Genomic DNA, 22,104 nt, shown 5'->3' with positions numbered 1-22,104 from the left:
TTGTGAAGGTTGCATGTAACTGCGAAACCTCTCCAAGTAGGTAAGGTCGGTGCTTAATCGTATCTGGAGTGGTTAAATACAAGACCTTTTAATCACCAGGCCAACTCTGAAACTATGGGGTTGTTTGTAGTGGCTTGTATAATGTTAGTTTACTTTGCTTTTTTATGTCCCTTGATGTTAATAATCTTTAAAATCAACATATATTCAACATAACCTATTTTTGCGATAATATGAAATAGCTCCTATACCCCATGGATTTCAGTCTGGATTTTTTGGCACCATCAAAGGTCTATCATAAAGAACCTATTGGTAACCATTTCATTGCTGTCGATTCTGGGTTTTTTTTCTATGAAAATTTGGCCATCTCCTTTTGACCAAGTAACCAGTCAACGTCGTTGTGATCAGTTACATGTAATAAGGTCTAAGACTACATTTTATAAAAACAGTATTTTTGCAATGGCTCCAAAAATTTATAACAAACTTCCAAAAAGTATAAGAACTGAACAGAATATTAGTATTTAACGTAGATTAATTACATTTCTAATAGATAAGGCATATTACTCAGTTGAAATATTTCTAAATGATAAAATAGAAACACTATGATTTTATATAAACTCAATAGGATTAAAATTATTTGTACACCAATTCCATTTGGTAGAACATAGAGCTCTAACATGTTTAATTTTAAGACCTTTCTGTATACCTATGCTCACAAATAAATACATTGAATTGAATTGAATGTTTTGTAGCTCCGTACGCTCCGCTACCGCTACAAAATTCTTGCCTCTATTCTCCACACTCCACGGAGCCAATGTCATTTTCAATTGACATTTGACGTCACGTCAATCGACAAAAAATCAACAAATCCCAAAACAATGAGTTTTTAACATTGACATATATTCTAGCGATAGACAAGAACATCCATACAAATAATTTACCCGCTATGTCGTCTGTTGACATCTCGATGACGTATTGTGACATGTAGTCATCCTCATTGATGTTAATTGCAGAAACGTCGCTCGTATTTTGCCTACATTTTTCATTACTCAAAAAGTTTATATCTAAGTGAATTCAAAATCATGTAATATATCAAAAAGTTTATTTATATCTAATTGAATGCAAAATCATGTAATATATTAAAACCAGGAACTTATTTTTAGGGTTTTTAATATTAATTACGATGTTTTTTTTTCTTAAGAGGGCTATCACAAATTTTCGCGAATTTAATTATTTTTTCTTGAAAGTAAGAACATACCATGACAAAGTGAAGTCTGTTTTCATTGATATTTTACCTACTGCCAGTTTTATGGCACATCTGTTTCTGCACGATTTTCTTAATCCATAATTTAAGATGGCGGGCGGGAACAAATTAATGCATATTTGTAAAATTGAATTATAAATGAAAAGTATGATATACAAGCGTTGTAATAGCATGAACAGCGTGTAATTTTACTAACTTGACTCTCGAATTAGTTTATATGTGTAAGTTTATACCTTGATATGTATTTTCTATTTTATAATTGTCGTTTCATAGACATCCATCTGACGCAGGTGTCAAAATCGCTCTGATTTGCCATTTTGGGCACTGCATAGTCTGCACTGCAGTTCAGTGTGGTAAGCTTTTTGTTCGGAACGTTCTATCTAGTACGTAGTACATATATATCGATGGTTTTTAAAAACTTTTAAATTAATTTATAAATGGTCGTACAAACCCGCAGAAAGACAAAATATCACCCAATTTCATATTTCAATATTCTCAGTTTAAAAGCATTCTTTGTTGTGTCTAAATAAAATAGATAATATTTACACAAAGATCGAGTTGCGAACAAAGAATTTTAAAAAACATATAATCCTATCCCCAAATTGCAGTTTTACCCATTCCTCGCATTATAAAATTCAATAAAAACCAGTTTTCCTTCAGATTAAGATTCGAGTTAAGCAATACATAGTTCGGCGAGCTTGTTTTCGTCACGCAAAACCTGCGGCTGTGATTACGTTGATGGCAAGTGGATCACGCGAAAGTATCGCTGTTTCATCAGTTGTGCGTGCACCGTTGGCCGGGGACGTTGTGCTTTTCGTCCGTGCGCTATATTACGACACAAAATGAGCAGTTCCACGAATGTTAACCCCGATTTACAAAGAGAAAGGGACAAATGCTCTTTTAATACAACAGAACTAACAAACTTGTTGGATGGCGGTCCTGCGATGACTGAAGAGAGGAGGAGACGAGGTAATTAGTGGTTACTAGATGGTAAACATGTACAGCCAGTTTTTTTAACTATCATGTTTGTAGGACATGGCTAAAACTTAAACTTTGCACCTTGTGATTTAATCCTAATATTAAGACTTCTTAAATTGATCAAATATTTATTCAACTTGATTTATTTGTTATCTCTGTTGCTTATCTAATTGTAAAATCCATTCTTTGGTGGTCAGAATACTAGGTGATTATTCTTTAAATTGATTTAAACAAATGCACAATATCTTTAAAAGAACATTAACATTTGATACACTTTTCATTATTATGGTGAGGACAATTATACAAAAAGTATCCGAATTAATTTAATTGCATCTCCATTTTATTCCGAACAACATGTTTACCACAACATTGTTTGAAAATATTTAATCCTTGTAAATTGAAATAATTGAACACTAAAGCAATCTGCACATTTAAATTGCCTTTTGTTAATGCAATGTTATTGTGCAAAAGATTGTAAGTCCAAGGTTTAATATGCAGTTAATAATGTTATCAAAACATACCGCTGCCTCTTGATTCATACAGTACAATAATATTATAGAATTATTACTAAAATATTGAACTAAGTTAACTTCTTGTATATTGCTAATTATAAAATAATAGAAAATCGATTGTCTCATGCATGTATGCTCTGGCATACAAAGGGTGAAAGTGAGATATAATTGAAGTTTTAAGTGACAACTATAATAAAAATCAAGTATAAGTAGGTATAAGAGTTGATTTTTTGTTACAACAACTTTACTTCTGCTGTATTTAAATAAAGTTGTAAAAAAAGGCTGAATTGAATCAGTTTTTTTAATATTTATGTCATAATAACATACATAGCTGAATATTTAATTACTTATTTAGAAACTTTATTAAAATATGTCCCTATTAAGATAATATTTTGAACAATCTATGACAGTATCTATGTAATTCATTATTGATAATAACAGATAAATAGTTTTTAAGATTAACATACAGAATTATTAGAAAAGGGATTTTCACAGCTATAAATGTCGACTTAATTGTGGTACAACTAAAAAAATCTTCAATATTTAAAGCATTATTTAGTAGGCTGCAGTTTTGCTAGCTTCCAGTTTTGTTGAGTCAAAGTCTGACACCAGTCTATCCAAGGGGTATTGGGTTGCCTGGGTAACTGGGTTGAGGAGGTCAAATAGGGCAGTCGCTCTTTGTAAAGCACTGGTGCTCAGCTACATCCGGTTAGACTGGAAGCCAACCCCAACATAGTTGGGAAAAAGGCTCAGAGGATGATGAGTTTTGCTAGCTTCTAGTGGGAACTAATTCCTCCACCTGGATAGAAAGAAGCCCGTATGTTATTCTGATGACTTTATTTCTTCCAGGTTACATTGACCGTAGCCATTTGAATGTGGCAACGTAACATAAACACACCCACAAACTGTTCTCTTTATAATATTAGTAAAACGTAAAAACTGTTCTTCCTTCCTAATCCTTTTTCCCACTAATCATTTTCCCGCGGTTTCTCCCGCGTCCCGTGGGAACTACTGCCTGTACCAGAATAAAAGATACCCTATGTTACTCTGGAAGACTGTAGCTTTCCAACAGTGAAATAATTTTCTAGTCTATTGAGTAGTTTCGGAGCCTAGAGCCTAAAGAGTAGGTAACATAAGTGCAAATACGAATGCCTGCGATACACTTTGTTTGTACTTAATAAGCAATAATAAATATCTCAAATCACATTTGTATGATATCAGGGACCAAAGGTCGACCTCAATAACGTCTACTATGATCGTAAACAAATCCACAAAAGTTTTATTGTTTATTCAACTCTCGAAAATATATCTTTTCTCAGCTTATTATTATGGAATTTCCAGTAAACGGAGTTTTTCAGGATAGAGCAATTTTCTATTGCACTGCGCGGTTATTGCGCGGGATTTTTCTGGGCATTATAAAATTTCAAATACCTACCACAATTCATGGGTTCATGAGATGAAGCTTTGTTGCAGACTGACGAAAAAGTCTTACTAAGTGTCTATATTCTTAGTGCCCATTTATTTACCTTTTAGGTATTGAACCTTAATAATATTCAAAAGCTTCTAATCTTAAAAATCGAGGAACTCATTAAGTCTGTTAATAATTAATTATGAATAATGAGATTGTCAGTAAGCATCTGCTATAATCGCTACCTTAATAAAGGTGTTTGTTGTGTAATGATATGACTTGAACTTCTAAAATGTACAATTGTATGCAAATCTTTCGACACCACGTGCTGTTTCAAGCTAACAGCCGATCACGGTCAAGATCATAAAATAATAAATTCACATGCAGTAATACCTAATGCCTAATGTATTTTTGGCACTCATTATTTCGAAGTTTTCTAGTATTTCATTTTGGCTGGGGTTTTGTAGTCGACAAAGAAATTTTGAAAACTATGAGCAGTCTACAGCAATGGTACCTAATTAGTGGTACCTAGGTACTCGTACCTTGAGAGTACGGGCTGGCGAGATTGCATCAATAAATATTTAACTAAAATATTTATTTAAAAAAAGACAAAGGATGCAGGCACCCTATGTTATTGCTTTTATGTAAATAGGACGTCTAAAAATAAAATAAACAATAATGCTTTTGTCTTCGACTTACAGAATCTAGTTTCGTAGTAAGTAAGTTGTTTATATTGTAAAATGTTTAATTAAGAAAGATGAGGGTTAAAGACCTGACCAAAACAGCACTAAAAATAGGAATTTAAACTTCCAACACACTAAGTACGCCTAGCTTTTAAAAAATATCCTGAAAATAGCCTTGATTTCATGGCTCTTAAGGATAATCTTGATCGTCTGAATGGGAAATATTAAATGTCTAGAAGTAGGGTAGATACGCCAAATGTCGGCCTCCCCCCAAACTTCGGCCGTCTGTACATTTTCAGCTTGCATTCATTCAAAAGTTAATTAAGTGTCAGTTTTGCTCCTCGAATCGCAACCTTGATTTATACTCCATACGTACAAATCGTTACTATCCGATTCTGCCACTTACTCTTCTCACACTGAGCGTCAGTAGCGATTGCGCCGTTCAAACATCAAATTCACATGTAAAGTAGCTTACTCGAAGTGAAAACTCACATTTTGGGGATTGATATTAGAACGATAAAACATTTATTTATTTTTGTTTTAAGCTTGATTATCATTAATGGGTTATTTTTACTATATTTTAAGATAGTTTTTTTCAGCGTTTTGCGTATTTTTTCAAGGAAAAATAAGAGGCCGCCATTAGGACAACAGTTTTGACTTAAAACCGGATTCTCGGCCGTGGCCGACTTAAAGTAAATGCAGTCTATTTAATAAATTCCTATTGTACTAATTCCGTTGGCTTAACAAGAGAATTTGCAAAACTTATAGGCAAATAGATCTATTTTACGTTTAATAGCCTAATAACGGCCGGGGTGATATTAGTCGAATCTCGAGAAATAAGGTACAAGAAATAGGGGCCGACATTAGAAATATTAAAGATCGTAATGTCGACCAGCCTCGAGCTCGAGCGCCACTATACAGGCTGATGAAAAAATACTTTCATATTTTTTTCATTTTCTCAAAAATTTTCTCTCGAAATTATTTATTTATTAGGTATAATTTATTATATTGTAAAGAAGTTAAGTTTAAATGAATTGTAGGCATGTTTATGGTAGCTTTATGGTTTGGGACTTGCTATCTATTAAACCGATCTTATTAGTTTAAAAAATATAAATGGTTGGTCGTGAATACGACTTTTTTTGTTTAGGGGAAACATAAATATTTTACTATTAAACAATTACAAATGTATACTTAGTATTATATTCGAATTCTGCCAAAATAAATCATGTTAATAATATTTGTCATTGCTTTAATTTGAAACACCCTATACCCGGCCGACATTTGGAAAAAACGCGACCGACCTTGGGCACTGAATGGCCGACTTTAGGGTTTTTCTGTTCTCGACGCATCTAAGCCTTATTACTTTTTTCTTTTCGTAGAAATATCAATCTTATGCCTTTAAACATGAAATAGATTAATCAAACTATCCAAAACCGCATCAGAAACTATCTTTCGTTGGAAACTGACGGTGCTATAGCGAACCGCAGTCAGAAAATCGCTAAAGGGGCCGACATTTGGCGTATTTACCCTACATTCTATTTATAAAAATAACTGGCGTCCCGCTCCGGCTTCGGTCGGATGCGGATTACAAACCTTCCTCTTCAATCACTCTATCTATTAAAAAACATAAAAAGCGACTTTGTTTTATATTATGTAGTGATTATGCTATAAAATTACTACATAAATTCCACATAAGTATGCCCTAGATTTTATGGTTCTAATGAAACATTTTTATTTAGAACATTTTTCTATGTTTGCAGAGGAGATGATTCTAAAAGAAGGGATCCACATCGAGGAAGTGCCTTCAGAGTACCTCAGTCATAAGGAGAAGTACGAACTTGCGGTGAAGAAAGCATGTCTCCTGTTCAAATTGATACGAAGACTGCAGGAGGAAGAAAACACTGGGATGGAGAACTTCAGGTAAAGATAAAGATAAAAAATCATTTATTCAAAGTAGGCTGAAAATCAGCACATTTTGACCCCCAGATAAAAAATGCTGATTACTGTCGACATTTATTTTGGTTATTAGAAGAAGCCAGCTTCCTTGTATTTGGCTGTCATGTCGAATTGGAATCTATAGTTATTTTTTGCAAAAGAGCGTTAATTAAATTACCGAATACCTTATAGGGATGAATATTTTAACTATTTCCATATAAAGCATTTACTTTTCGTATATCACGCCAAGCTTGCAGCGCAGCTCTCCATAATTTTACAACTATGATCTTCCATCTCCCACAGGGCCGTCCTAGGCGGTGCTCTCGGTTCAGCTATCCTCCAAGACGGCTCACCCCTAACCCTGCACTATGTGATGTTCATACCTACCATCATGGGTCAGGCGTCAGTTGAACAGCAAGCCTACTGGATCGGCAGAGCTTTCAACCTTGACATCGTTGGCACTTATGCACAGGTTTGTAGTTGAATAATTTATTGTTGAACAGTGTATGGTTGACCTTGACCTTTGACCTTGGAATTGTCGTTTAAAATCTTATAATTTCATATTTATGGGTAAATCTTTATTAAATACAAGATAGTTCAATTTTTTTATAAAACTCGTGTATTAAATAAATATTTAAGCCAGTGTTGTTTTTTTTTTCTCAAATAAAACTTGTATTTCGATGTATTAAGTTTTGAAATCATCTAAAATGTCAAAGCTTGCTTTTTGTATTTACCTCATCTCACATTTTTTTTTTTATTGTAGACTGAGCTCGGACACGGTACTTTTATCCGAGGTCTAGAGACAACGGCCACATACGACCCTAAGACCAAAGAGTTTGTGCTACACAGTCCCACACTTACTGCCTACAAATGGTGGCCCGGAGGCTGTAAGTATTTATTTAAATTAAATTAATTTGACTTGCTATAAGCGATATAATTGCCCATTATATGTCATATCATCATACATATTTTAATGAATCTGTAAAGCTCTCGGCAAATAAAAAAATACCAAACTATTAAATCTTCAAAATGTGTACGAGGCTAATCTCTACCTCATTATTTTTCGGACTTCGTTTACCTGTATTGCTCATTAACATATTTCTGACACTTATTTGTGTCTGAGATACAAAAAATATACCCATACTACGTTCAATTCAAAGTACAATAATAATGTGTATATTCGCAATTTATGATAATATGTAATTCCACTAACCTTTGTTAGTAGAACAGATGTATGTAAATACGTATGTATTTTGTTTTATCTGTTTAATACCCCATATCGATATGTACTTATTTAATAATTTCGAATCAAAACTCATCGCCAGGATAAAGCGTTATCTGATATTTTTGCCAACTGGGATCTACCAGCTGGTACAACTACAAAAGGCATTTATTTTACCTTCTATTTCCTTATTTTACTTATATTCTACTAGCTTCCGCCCGCGGCTTCGCCCGCGTCCTGTTCGGTTATATCGCGTTTCCAAGGGAACTCTTCAAAAATCCGGGATAAAAACTATCCTATGTTCTGTCTCAAGGTCAACTCTATCTCTGTACCAAATTTCATTAAAATCAGTTCAGTGGTTTAGACGTGAAAGCGTAAAAAACAGACAGACAGAGTTACTTTCGCATTTAGAATATTATAGTTCGGCCATTCAGAGAATGCGTTCCTGACACGTCGCGATTGAACTGACGACGTAACTTTGTAATGGCGTTGCAGTTACGATAAAAATATTTTTGCTGGTTGTTTACCGTTTTAACAATTGAGGAGCATTAAAACAACATTATTATATCAATAATCAATGAATGTAGTTACGTCGTCAGTTCAATCGCGACGTGTCAGGAACGCATTCTCTGAATGGCCGAACTATAGTAGGGATTTCCTTATATCCTCATATCGGTTTTAGGTATACTTATTAAGATTATGAGGTCAAGCACCGACACTTGACAGTTTAGAAAAATCGGTTCCTGATTGAAGTATTGGATTTCATTTTTTTTCTTCTTAAAGCATCGTATTTTGATAACCTTTCATCTTATGTTGACCCTTAACAATTTTAGGTTTTTCGCACCGAAAACAAAAAATATGGAAAATATTAAAATCGTCAGAACCTTTGAATCTCAAGACTAATGCACCCTGAGCCGGATTTTTTATTTAAATAGATAACATAATTATTATTACTTCTTATCAGTAAGTTTGATAATATCCGTTGTGATTGTACTTACTCTTTGGGGGCAAGTGTTCATTGTGTATTGAAATATCTCGAACGTTCTTATTACTACAGAACTAATGTGGCGATTAAGATAATTTGTACCTGATTTGCGTACATTTTTCCCTATTGTTTTTATGGCTAATCTAAATATATAGATAAAATACATAACTCGTGTACAATAGGTACTTCTTGTCTACTTTGTTTCTGGGCTGATAATTATATCTAAATACCTGCCTACCACCTGCTATATCCGTAGGAACACATTGATGTCACGAGATAAATATATTTCAATGAAATGATTTATTAATGTGAATGGAAAAAATAATTATCACCCTCTATATATAATTTTGGTTCGTTTTCTAGATGCAATGAAAAATGAAAATCTAAACTCAAAAAATCTTTAATACTGAGTTCCTTGAAGTTCGCTAGGTAAGCCTTGTTATGATAGTCAAGTAGACAGATAACAGAGTAATTAGAATAAATGATTACCTATTTAGTATTGTTACCCTATTTAGTATTGTTACATTTGTAAAAATAGACCCTTGGCAATATTTTCTTAGCAGTTGTAAGAGCTAAGATTCCGTAGGTACCTATCTTTGTATCAGAGATTTAAACATCTTGAATAGTTAAAGTTAAAAATGCTGTCTATACTAAGTAGATACGTATTCTATATCTATGCTCATACGGTAACTAAATCATATATTTAACACACAAAGCTCTATTTCACCTCCAAACATTTTATTCCCAGTGGCCCACACAGCCAACTACTGCATAGTAATGGCCCAACTATACACCAACGGCCAATGCCATGGCATACACCCCTTCATCGTTCAGCTCCGAGATGAAGAAACCCACATGCCTCTCCGTGGCATCAAGGTTGGCGAGATTGGCGCCAAGCTTGGCATGAATGGCACCAACAATGGCTTCCTTGGTTTCGAACATGTTAGGATACCGAGGGAACATATGCTGATGAAGAATTCTCAGGTTTTGGAAGTGAGTTGGACCTTGAGTCGTTTTAGTTACTTAAACTAGCTGTCTCCCAAATTTTTACCCCGATACATCTAAGGACTCTGGATCAAAACTACCAGAACCAGTTCGCCTGTTTTGTCGTAAATGGGTAACGAATTCTCTTTCACATTTATGCATTAGTAAAGATTAGCATAAATATGATTAAAGTGTGAATGTCGGGCGTTTGACACCACTTTATTTTATTTGTGACGCACAAAAAGCGTTAACGTAAGTCTCTAAAAAAATCAATAGCTAATTAATAAACGACAACTTCGACAAGTGATTATATTTTACTTTTCAACTGCTTCATTATACTGTGACGACGAAACTTGAATATACCGTCTGAGTCTATCAATAAAGTATAATGTGCACATGTTGAAATGATCCCGCATTTCATCTATGAATAATTTTTTCGACGACGGAAATAATATTTCTTCTTTGAGCTGTGAAGAAAGTTTTCCTAAAAGTGTAATGGCGGACCCTGTAGGGCAAAGCAAATAATATCCATCTTACATTAAAAAATGAGAACTATGCATAAAATATATCTTCAACATTTTAAACCTGTTTTTTTTCACCAGGATGGCACCTACGTGAAATCCCCTAGCTCCAAGCTAACATACGGCACAATGATGTTTGTCCGAGTCGTCATAGTAAAGGATATTGTCAACTATATAGCGAAGGCCGTTACCATAGCAACGAGGTATTCAGCCGTCAGGAGACAGTCGCAGCCAAAGCCTGAGTAAGTTGTTTTGTATGTTTTTTTATGACTTTGATTTTTTATGCTAGGGTTTTTCAGCTGTCGTTCCCTTATTATATGGTAACTTCACGCACTAGGATAAAGTTTCTTAGACCCAGGCTCCACCATAGCAGAGCGGAGCGGAGAAGGTTTTAAACAACAAATATAATTCTCCCTTACATAGGAATGCTACTGAGTGGGAATAGATGAGAATGTTTGAATACTGAAATTCTATTGGTTGTTTAAAAACTTCCCCGCTTTGCTCCGCTTTGGTGGAGTCTAGGCTTGATAATGCAGATTCTTTTTAAAACCACACCAAAAACAGGTAGTGCTATTGAAAATTTACAGCTACAGTACCACAAATTAATTCAACGTTTTTATTGTAAAAATTAACTTTTATATTTACGACACTACTTGAAAAAGGATATACATTGTATGAAATATTTGTTTTTTTGCAATTTAACGGAAACCTGCCAACCGGCCGTTGCTTGAATGTCTGCTAAAACTATGTGTATAATTAATATTGAGTCATTGACCGATCACAACCCAACGCCGTCGACGAGATTCAAAGTCCGAAGTGCACTACCACGCAAGGTTTTATCGCTACAATGATAATTAACCAAGCCTTTAATTCTCTCGATATGCTGAATATGAATTTTAGTGCATTTGTTCTGATTGTTCTTAATCTGATTATCTGACCAGGGATTTTTCCATATTTCAGTGCGGCCGTCTGCAAGATTTGCAAACTTTAACCAGTTAATCTTTTTATCAACTCGTTATTGGATGACCGGTGCTAACATTAAAATTAATTCGATTCCTAAATGGTTCTCATGAAATAATTATTTCGAGACTGGTTTAGATCAACTGTAGTTTATATCTTTTTCTTGTATAAAAAGAAGTGCCAGCACCCTCATGTTTCAGATTCTACAAAAAATTTGAGAAAATGAATGCGTCCAATACGTAAAGTGTGTCTGCGCTATGCCATTCCTAAGTTACTAGGTTTTACTAGGTATTCAAAGTAGTTATGTTCACAACTTTCCCCCGAACGTAGCTCGTGGCAAGCACTAAGAATATTATGCATATCCTAATGCATCTTTCATAATTTCCAGTGAACCGGAACCCCAAATCATAGACTATCTAACGCAACAGCACAAGTTGATGGTTGGCATAGCCACCGCTCACGCGTTCCAGCTCAGTGCCGAGTGGATCTGGAACATGTACAACAACGTTACCGCTGAACTAGAGGCCGGAGACCTGGAGAGACTGCCTGAGGTAAGCAAAGCTTGGGGCTTTGAAAAAAAAAGAAGTGGACTGCCAAAGAAATGTTAACTTTTTTAATTATGAAGTGCTGCAATCATGACATAATAGGTACATAGCGAAAGTTCAGTTTCAATATTTAGTAAGTAATTTCACCCGCGTCCCGTGGAAACTTCTCCGTGCATCCAGATAAAAAGTAGCTTATATGTGATTCTTAACTATAACCGTCTTCTGGCTTAATCAAATGCGTTCTGCCTTTTGCCCGTGGAAGAGTAACAAAAAACCACTAGCTGACACAAGGTTTGACCTTGAGCAGGAAAACTGTCGCTAATGCAGACACAAAAATGAAACGATATTTAAGAAAATTACACCGGACTGCTAACATTTTATATATTATTAGTATTTACTTACCATTCTTGTTTTTTCTTTCAGCTACACGCTCTATCATGCTGCCTCAAAGCAGTAACTACAGCCGACGGAGCGGAAACCGTGGAACGTTGTCGCCTCGCATGCGGCGGTCACGGCTACATGCTGTCCTCTAACTTGCCCCTAACTTATGGACTTGTCACTGCGGCCTGTACTTATGAAGGAGAGAACACTGTACTGCTGCTGCAGACTGCCAGGTAATTTGACCTTGAACCCTTATAAGTTTAAAAAAAAATTTATCACAGAAAGAAAGAAAAAGTTGACCTTGACCTTCAATTTTTAAACATAAAAAAATATCGGCCTTTTATCAACTACATTGGGCACGGCTTCCAGTCTAACGGTTAATGTTTATCTGAACTCGTCAACCCAATTACCTGAGCTTCTATATCCCTCAGTAAGACTGCATGTCAGAGATTCTAGCATGGCAATGTTTTGCTATGAAAGAGTCGCCGACGGTTGTTCTCTAAATAAAGTTTTAATCAGGTACAAAGGAGTCTTTAGTTCTTTACACTTTGATATCACTGCATATACTATACTCCTACATATAATACTTCTACAGTTCCTTTTTAAAATGCATCTGCAGGTTGCCTGAAAGAAATTGCTTTATACCAATAAGACCGCCATTGTACAAATACAAAATCATTATTTATGTTTTAAAAGTTGTACCATAAGTTGCATTTTCTATATTCTATTTTTTTTTCTCAGATACCTAGTAAAGGCCTGGCAGCAGGCATCAGGCGGTAACTCGCTGCCGCCGACCGTGGCGTACCTGAGCCGCGTGGGTGCCGGGAGACGGTCCCCGCCCTGGGACTGCACTATCGAAGGCATTATTAGAGGATTTGAGGTTGTCGCTGCTGGGTAAGTGAAGAAGATGGGTGACGTTTTTTGTGGTTAGGAATTTAAATAAAGGAAGATATTGTAGAAATTTAAACAATTAAGGAAGAGAGAAAAAAAACTATGCCAGCAAAAAACTTAACTTGCCATTACAGCCAATGTTTCCCAATTTCTTAATGGAATCGACAAAATGCTTCTACCCGTTTACATCTGCGCTTTAATGCGCGTCGATAAATATCACTATATTGTAAGAATCTTTTTTTTTAATTGCTTTTAGGGCACTTTTAGGGCACAATAGTATTTATCTTTTAAAATCTAAGTCTTGTAAAATAATATTTTTCTTATTAACTTTCATAGACCTTTTAATTTAATTTTGTTTCCTCCACTACAGTAAGATCGCGTTGTGCGTGGCGAATATCGAGAAGCGTCAGAAGAGCGGCATGTCTTACGAAGACGCGTGGAACATGACCTCCGTGCAGCTGGCTCAAGCTTCTGAGGTATGTAATACACATAATGAGATAAAATAAACACTTACATAAAAATGTTAACTGTATGCACAAGCAACTAAGAATGAGTTGCACCATGCAACTATGTATAACCAAACCATAACCAGCCGTGAAATTGCCGCCCACGATTTGAAAATGGTTCGGTTATTTATATTTTGATTTTCATTTTAATGGTGCAACTCGCCGTAAGGGTCCGTCACAAGTAAACCGTAAATAAATGATAAAAACTTCAAAATGGTCAACTATTTGTTTTTTACCAAATCTTTTCACTAATTTTCATTATTCAAACTTCTTTGTTAATTCTTAACTTTTTTAATTCCCCAGGCCCACTGCCGCGTGTTCATCCTGACATCGTACTTCGAGGAGTCGGAGCGTCAAGCTAAGACGGTATCGCCACAACTGCGCGAAGTGCTGCTTCAGCTCGTAGACATGTATGTGGTGTACTGGGCGCTGCAGCGAATGGGCGATCTGCTTAGGGTAAGCATTATTACTATATAAATTATGTTGGTATATAATTATCCTGCCTTCATCTCAATTTTATTTGGGGTCGGCGCAGCATGTTTTCTTATTCCATACTCGTCTATCTGCCGTCATCTCAAAAGTAACATTCTCTCTAACCATATTGACTTTCGCACAAACCATCATCCTCCGAGCCTTTTTTCCCAACTATGTTGGGGTCGGCTTCCAGTCTAACCGGATGTAGCTGAGTACCAGTGCTTTACAAGGAGCGACTGCCCTGCCTGACCTCCTCAACCCAGTTACCTGGGCAACCCAATACCCCTTGGTTAGACTGGTGTCAGACTTACTGGCTTCTGACTACCCGTAACGACTGCCAAGGATGTTCAATGACAGCCGGGACCTACAGTTTAACGTGCCATCATCGTACTTAGAAAGTACATACAAACTTAGAAAAGTTGCATTGGTACTTGCCTGACCTGGAATCGAACCCGCGCCCTCATACTCGAGAGGTTGGTTCTTTGCCCACTAGGCCACCACGACTGTTTTTCTTTCGCACAAACCATCCATCGTTTTTGGTCGTCTTTTTCCACTTAATCCGTCCACGTTATTTCCCAAAACTTCCTCACAACGTGAATTTTATTCCTTCGCATCACATTCCCATACCATGCCAGCCGGTTTCCTCGCAGATTTTCTTTTACCGATGCCACTTTCAAACTGCCTCTTATATGCCCATTCCTTCCTCGTATTCGTGTAGCATCACAAGTCACAACGTTGGTACAGTTACCGTAAAACACGATGTCATTTCATTCAACTCCAACCTACACCATTTGACTGCAACCTACAAAGACCTCTCACTTTAGTATTTAGTAAGTAATATTTATCCAAAAATATTAAGCTAACTGTGTAACATATATTTCGTACAGTTCACATCGATCTCTGAGCGGGATATTGAGAAACTGCAGCACTGGTACGAGGACTTGCTGACGAAGTTGCGACCCAACGCTGTCGGACTCGTCGACGCGTTCGATCTGCGGGATGAGGTATGTTTTGTTTGTTTGTAAGGGATAAACTCAAAATCCAACAAGTTATCGGCACGAATCTTGAGCTCTGGCCTTCACCTACGCAGAAGTCATTTATTGGGTCCCTTTTGTGGTATGAAGTGAGGCGCGGGGGCGGGCTAAAGCGGTGATTGGCCCGCAGTGCATCGCGTCATAGCCGTCTCTCGGGATTGGTTCTTTGCTAATAAATCACTTCTGCGCAGATGTAAGTCAGAGCTCAAGATTCGTGCCGATAACTATAAGATTTTTGTTTGTAATGGAAAAGCTCAAAATCCAACAAGTTACATGTACAGGCCTTTTATTATCAAAATTGCACCTACAAGTATTACGAAAACTAGACGGTTGAAGTAACACCCATACGCTTGAGATATTCAGCCTCTTTTTGGGTATCAGGCACTGCGTGACCAACAAATTTTTGCCCCCTACAAAACTAACATACGGAAATCATTTTCTCAGATTCTTCATTCTGCCCTGGGAGCGTACGACGGTCGCGTGTACGAGCGTCTGATGGAGGAAGCGCTAAAGAGTCCGCTCAACGCGGAGCCCGTCAACCAGAGCTTCCACAAGTACCTCAAGCCATTCATGCAGGGGAAACTGTGATACAACATATACAAAAGCTCTCTAGCTATAAAAATATGTGATAAATAATATACGAGATAAACAGACTTAATCAAGGTGTAAACTTTTATATACAAATTGTAAATGTCGATCATTTTTGTTGTCTATGGGCCAGGTTAGTTTTTAAGTATAAATTTTATTGTAAATCAAATATTTTTATATTGATCAACATTTTTTAGTAGGTGGTGGATGGATGTTAAACATTCTTAATAATTGATATTGTATGCAGATGTTACAGTATTACAGTTCGACTGGAGATTGCAATCATGAGATTTATGTTGAAATCATTTTACAATAAAATAATATTTTTGTTTAAAGTTGTTAGCGTTTCATTTCTTAATTCCAATAAGTATTAAAATGCTGTCACGTTCAGGAGTACTTGGCACAAGCACCTAAACTTGATTCCCCAAATCGTGTACGTTCGCGCAGCGGAATGTTGTTGAATTTAAAGATTTTAATTATGCAGATAATTAGTGTAAGACGTCCTATAATTGTGTATGGTAAATAAAAATTTGTGTATGCAGCCATTGTGGAGAAATTCACCAAAAACAGATTCCGCTGGGCGAACGTTGGCGAACGTTGTCCTGGCGGAACTTTTTTTAATCCATAGACTTTAGAAGAAAAGAGATGTGTCCGAAAATTAGTGTGTATTTGTGTATAATTGATTATGTATGAATGAAATCAGAGCATGCATAAACTTCGGAGAAATTTAAGTTTCCGCTACGCGAACGTTTGGCCATTAGCTAGTTTTCATATAAAGCGCTTACATAGAGAGCTGTAGATTTTTACATTCGTTGTTTTGAATTTGTTTATATTTGTTTAAAAAACAGATTTAGAAAAAGTCGTAGGGTTTAAAAGATAAAAATATAAACGTAAAATACACTTATTAGGTCTTAGTTCTTAAAGTATGCAGTTTGGGGCCTAGATTTTCACGTTTACACAAACCTTGTAAGTGTCTCCAACATGTTGCCAAGTATCAATGATGTTCCGTTAGTAATTAAAAAGTTATAGGATATTTTACCATGAATAGATCACTGTTTACAAAGCAGTCGAATATCACGACGTTCTAAAGGAATTGCATGGTAAAATGTATGCCAATAATTAGTTTAATCATTCAACTATTCACTTGCAAAATTTCATGTCATTAAATTCAGTAATTAAAGAAAGACAATTATAATACTGACGGAGCATCGAAACCCTACATAATCCGACCAAGTTCGGATAGCTACAAAAAAGCGGCCGTGCCATATGTCTAAGAAACGTTCTTAACTTGGAAGGTTTGTATATTTATTAATATGGTACAGTTGCGTACACAAGCGTTAGGAAAAAATAAAACAATTGCATTTCTTGAATGAAAAATATTTTTTTAATAATAACGCCACTATCTACGACATTTTAGGTAAAATACGTAACGTTTATTAACGTTATTTTTAATCACGCAGTTAAGTAATTTATGTAAGTAATAATAATAAAAATATTTTTGTGCACGGATATTTAAATAGAGAAGTACTTGTTAATTGAAGATTTATTTTTATCGTAGATAGTGGCATTATTATTAAAAAAATATTTTTCAATCAAGAAATATAATTGTTTTATTTTTTCCTAACGCTTGTGTACGCAACTGTACCATATTAATAAATACTAACCTACCAAGTTAAGAACGTTGCTTAGACATATGGTACGGCCGCTTTTTTGTAGCTATCCGAACTTGGTCGGATTATGTAGGGTTTCGATGCTCCGTCAGTATTATAATTGTCTTTCTTTAATTACTGAATTTAATGACATGAAATTTTGCAAGTGAATAGTTGAATGATTAAACTAATTATTGGCATACATGTTACCATGCAATTCCTTTAGAACGTCGTGATATTCGACTGCTTTGTAAACAGTGATCTATTCATGGTAAAATATCCTATAACTTTTTAATTACTAACGGAACATCATTGATACTTGGCAACATGTTGGAGACACTTACAAGGTTTGTGTAAACGTGAAAATCTAGACCCCAAACTGCATACTTTAAGAACTAAGACCTAATAAGTGTATTTTACGTTTATATTTTTATCTTTTAAACCCTACGACTTTTTCTAAATCTGTTTTTTAAACAAATATAAACAAATTCAAAACAACGAATGTAAAAATCTACAGCTCTCTATGTAAGCGCTTTATATGAAAACTAGCTAATGGCCAAACGTTCGCGTAGCGGAAACTTGAATTTCTCCGAAGTTTATGCATGCTCTGATTTCATTCATACATAATCAATTATACACAAATACACACTAATTTTCGGACACATCTCTTTTCTTCTAAAGTCTATGGATTAAAAAAAGTTCCGCCAGGACAACGTTCGCCAACGTTCGCCCAGCGGAATCTGTTTTTGGTGAATTTCTCCACAATGGCTGCATACACAAATTTTTATTTACCATACACAATTATAGGACGTCTTACACTAATTATCTGCATAATTAAAATCTTTAAATTCAACAACATTCCGCTGCGCGAACGCACACCCCCAAATCGTATTGAAAAACCACCCTTCTTTGCGTCCAGCTAATATTGGCAACACTTTCTCTCAGCTGATGTTTTGACAGCTAAGGGTGCTTACATAAAGAAATAGGTTTCCGGTACAGGTTGTTTACCTGTTCCAACTTACCTGTTTCTTTATAAGTGATTGAATAGGATTGTATTGAAATATTATACCTGCACTGATCGGTACCTACCCGTACAGGTTTGTCTGTACCGGAAACCTGTTTCTTTATGTAAGCTCTCACTGGTTGATTATTGAATATTGTTTTCAAACAAATATTCAACGAAAAGGTTGCACTCCTCTTTACACATCTTTACAATTTTAACTCCAGCCAGTAATGACATCAATGAAAGTATCTGCGGCCCAAACGAACATTTTGTGTAATTTCTTCGAAGAAAATCCTGAATTTATAAGAGGCTATAAAAGGACACCGAAATGCATGGATTCAGTCCAAAATAAATGGAAAAATATTACTCCTTATGTTAATACTGTTGGACCGCCGAGAGACCACAAATCTTAGGCAAAGGTATATTTTGGGAAGAATGTATCGGAACAGCTGAGAGCTCTGCCTTTAGTTACTGCATTAGAAACACAAGAAAATGCTGTTGGCAGTATTGAAGAGACAACAGCTTAAAGTGCTGAATGAAACGTTTAGTTTAGATCCTTTGAGGAGGAAATAATCGAATACCTAAGTATTATTTTCGCAACACATAGATTAAAAGTACATCATTTATTTAATAGTTTTTGACACATCGAATTTCTTTAATTTTAAAATAAAAACCTATCTACATCTTATTTATTAGAAAAAGGAAAGAATTTTGGCTCTGCTATTTTATGAACAATCACGCGTAAGAATGACTGGGTGTACTTGACGTAGCGTCGTCGCTTATGAACGGCTGCACAATTTTTATAAAATTGAAATGCAAGATAAAACCCCGCATTAACACAGGTATATCTGAGTTCGGAAGCTAGTTTCCTCAGGAAGCCGGTGAAACTATAAATATGAAAAAAGTGGAAGCTATAAATATGAACAATTCCAGCTAATTGAGAACCTCCTCCTTTTTTGAAGTCGGTTAAATAGAGAGGAACATGTAAATGAATGAATTCATTCATAAAGCTAAAAGCTTTCTTCGTAAACTGATTGCTAATGTCAAAATGGCCATTTGTTAGTGTCAGATTGACAGTTTGGTAAGTTTTGAGCAGAAATCGAGCCAAAATAAATAAACTGTATTGTAAATAAAAACAATAAAAGTTTATAAAAATGTCGAAAATTGACTACAACACTTATATGAATACCGTATGCCGTGCGTGCCTTACAACGAAAGCATCTTTTACATATTTTTTATGTGAGAACGTATGTGCAGATACTTATTGGTTTTGCACCTCGGTTTTGGTAAGTAAATTATTATTTACGTTGATGAATTATTAGGAAACCGATAAGGTTTGATGCTATAAAGTAAAAACAAGGACCATGCTCGGCCCCTATAACTGTTTCTTTATTTAAAAATCTGAATCTCTGTCTCGTAAGTCACTGACTATATTTTTATTATCAACCACTGTAAATGTAAATGTCCGAATAAAAGAGAAAAATTAATTATACGATAATTTTTATTTTAACTGTTTACAGGTCACTAAAGATGAGCAAATGCCCAAAGGAGTTTGCGATTCATGTTATGAACTCCTCAAAAAATATTCTGAGTTCAAGCAAACATGCATAGACTCTCAAGCTACTCTAGCCAATGTTAAGAACGGTTTGAAGTTTGAGGTAGACATGGTTGCAGCTGCTGATAGGAGTTTTGTAATAAATGAAAGTAAAACAGACAAAATAAAGACTGAATTAATTGAAAATACTGTTAAACTTGAAATTGAAAATGAAGATGTTGATCATGGTATGGTTTTTTATAATTTCTTAAAGACATTATAAATATGCTGCAGGAGCTTGATATTTTCAAAATTAATTATTGTAATGTTATTTTACAAAAATATAAGACTGTTTAATCTGCACCTGAAATGAATTGAAAAACCGAAGTACTTTATTTTAAATAAAATCATTATTTTCAGATTATGTGGATGAAGTGTATCAGGAAGAGCCAGAGTTCAGTGAAGGTTCACAACAGTATAGTAATACTAATAAATTGTAAGTATAATTTAAATCTTTTTAATTGCCAGAAAAGTATTCACAGTTATGAAACAGGAATTTAAAATATGGCTCTGCATAATTTCCTTTTTTTCAGAAAAGTAAATAAATTGAGAACTATAAAGAAACAAAGAATTAAATCTAAAATAAGGAAGAAATTTATTTACACCTGTGATATTTGCCAAAAGAAATTCAATTTCAAAGAGAGATTCGAAGCACATAAGCTGGAACATGAGGGTAAAATTGTAAGTACGATTAAAAACATTTCTTAAATAAAATTAGGAAGTAATTATTTCAATAAATTAAGCATACTCTTTTCAGGTGACAATTCGTTGTTCTCCGTGCAATAAAACCTTTGTCACATGGAGTGGTCTGAAACGACACACAAAGAGTGAACACAGTCAAAGCGACTTGGAAAGCCTGAAGTGCCCCACTTGTGGCAAAATATTCAAGAGCCAACAGACACTGAAGACGCATGAGAAAATACATGGAGAGAGGAAACTCATAATGTGCGATGTTTGTGGGAAAGGATTCACTACTTCTGGTATTTTGAAGGTGAATACCATGTTATATGTATACTTGTAACTGCCGACCGCACTTGCAGCGACTGCATGAAATCGGTCGATGTCTGAGGGCGACTGCACGAGGCGTTGCTGATTCGATCCAAAACGGTTTCATGTAAATACATACCAACCAGTAGTGCAGCAGAGGCCAGATTCATGCAGTCGCGGCCTGCGCGGCCGGCAGTTGCAGTCGACAGCTAGCATTGAAAACGTACCCTTAATTATTATTTAAAAAATGGTGTCCTGAAAATTGCCTCATTCCTCATTATTGTCACAGAATTTTATTGTATAAGAAAATGTGCTTTCAATTATTTTTTATTTCCAGGCACACTTAGAAACACACAAAGAGAACAGAGAAAGAACATTTGCTTGCAAGCATTGCGGAAAAAAGTTCTTCACAAAAACCATACTGCTATCACACATGACCAAAAGGCATTCCGGTCGACGTTACATTTGTGAAATATGTTCTTACCCATTTACTGATAAATATAACTTGGCCAAACATTTACTTATACACGATGGAAAGAAATCGCACAAATGTGAAATCTGTCACAAAGGATTTGCATCACATTCTTCGGTGACCGAACACAAACGTATGCATTCTGGTGAGCGACCCTATCCTTGCAGTTTTTGTCTGAAAGCGTTTATATCAAAGAAGAGATTGACTGAACATGTTAGAATACATACTGGTGAGAAGCCACATAAGTGTGGGTTGTGTGAACAACGGTTTACTCAACGAGGGACGCTGAAAAGGCATATGAAAGTACATGATAGAACTGCTGTTTAATCAAAGGACTGAGTTGGATTTGTTGAAGTAAATAAATGGATATGAACCTTTGCACCTTTGCTTCTGTGTTATGGGACTGAGTCGTGGAAATAACTCATCTATTGCACTTAGAATAAGTTCCAATTATGTAATAAATTATATTTATTGTATTTTTTGAGTTTTTGTTTCACTTCATTTTATGGCTATCATAAAATGTATTGTTTT

The 22,104-nt window shown here is 35.4% G+C and overlaps 2 protein-coding genes across 2 annotated transcripts; both read left to right on the top strand.

Moving 5' to 3' along the window:
* The first annotated feature begins 1,683 nt into the window (after positions 1 to 1,683).
* Positions 1,684 to 16,203, top strand: LOC124630409 (probable peroxisomal acyl-coenzyme A oxidase 1). Its single transcript, XM_047164306.1, has 13 exons — positions 1,684 to 2,230; positions 6,603 to 6,762; positions 7,081 to 7,249; positions 7,541 to 7,664; positions 9,733 to 9,977; positions 10,571 to 10,731; positions 11,838 to 12,000; positions 12,418 to 12,608; positions 13,117 to 13,269; positions 13,637 to 13,742; positions 14,076 to 14,228; positions 15,134 to 15,250; positions 15,725 to 16,203. The coding sequence occupies exons 1-13, from the start codon at positions 2,104 to 2,106 to the stop codon at positions 15,866 to 15,868; spliced, it is 2,013 nt and encodes a 670-aa protein (XP_047020262.1). The 5' UTR covers positions 1,684 to 2,103; the 3' UTR covers positions 15,869 to 16,203.
* Positions 16,204 to 19,593: 3,390 nt separating this feature from the next.
* Positions 19,594 to 22,049, top strand: LOC124631645 (zinc finger protein OZF-like). Its single transcript, XM_047166143.1, has 6 exons — positions 19,594 to 19,806; positions 20,041 to 20,302; positions 20,475 to 20,550; positions 20,648 to 20,795; positions 20,872 to 21,105; positions 21,439 to 22,049. The coding sequence occupies exons 1-6, from the start codon at positions 19,675 to 19,677 to the stop codon at positions 21,898 to 21,900; spliced, it is 1,314 nt and encodes a 437-aa protein (XP_047022099.1). The 5' UTR covers positions 19,594 to 19,674; the 3' UTR covers positions 21,901 to 22,049.
* The last annotated feature ends 55 nt before the right edge of the window (positions 22,050 to 22,104 follow it).

Source organism: Helicoverpa zea, chromosome 1 (genome assembly GCF_022581195.2).
Source record: "Helicoverpa zea isolate HzStark_Cry1AcR chromosome 1, ilHelZeax1.1, whole genome shotgun sequence".
NCBI lineage: Eukaryota > Metazoa > Arthropoda > Insecta > Lepidoptera > Noctuidae > Helicoverpa > Helicoverpa zea.
Note: the sequence above shows the minus strand (reverse complement) of the source record. Positions and strands in the feature narration are given on the sequence as shown.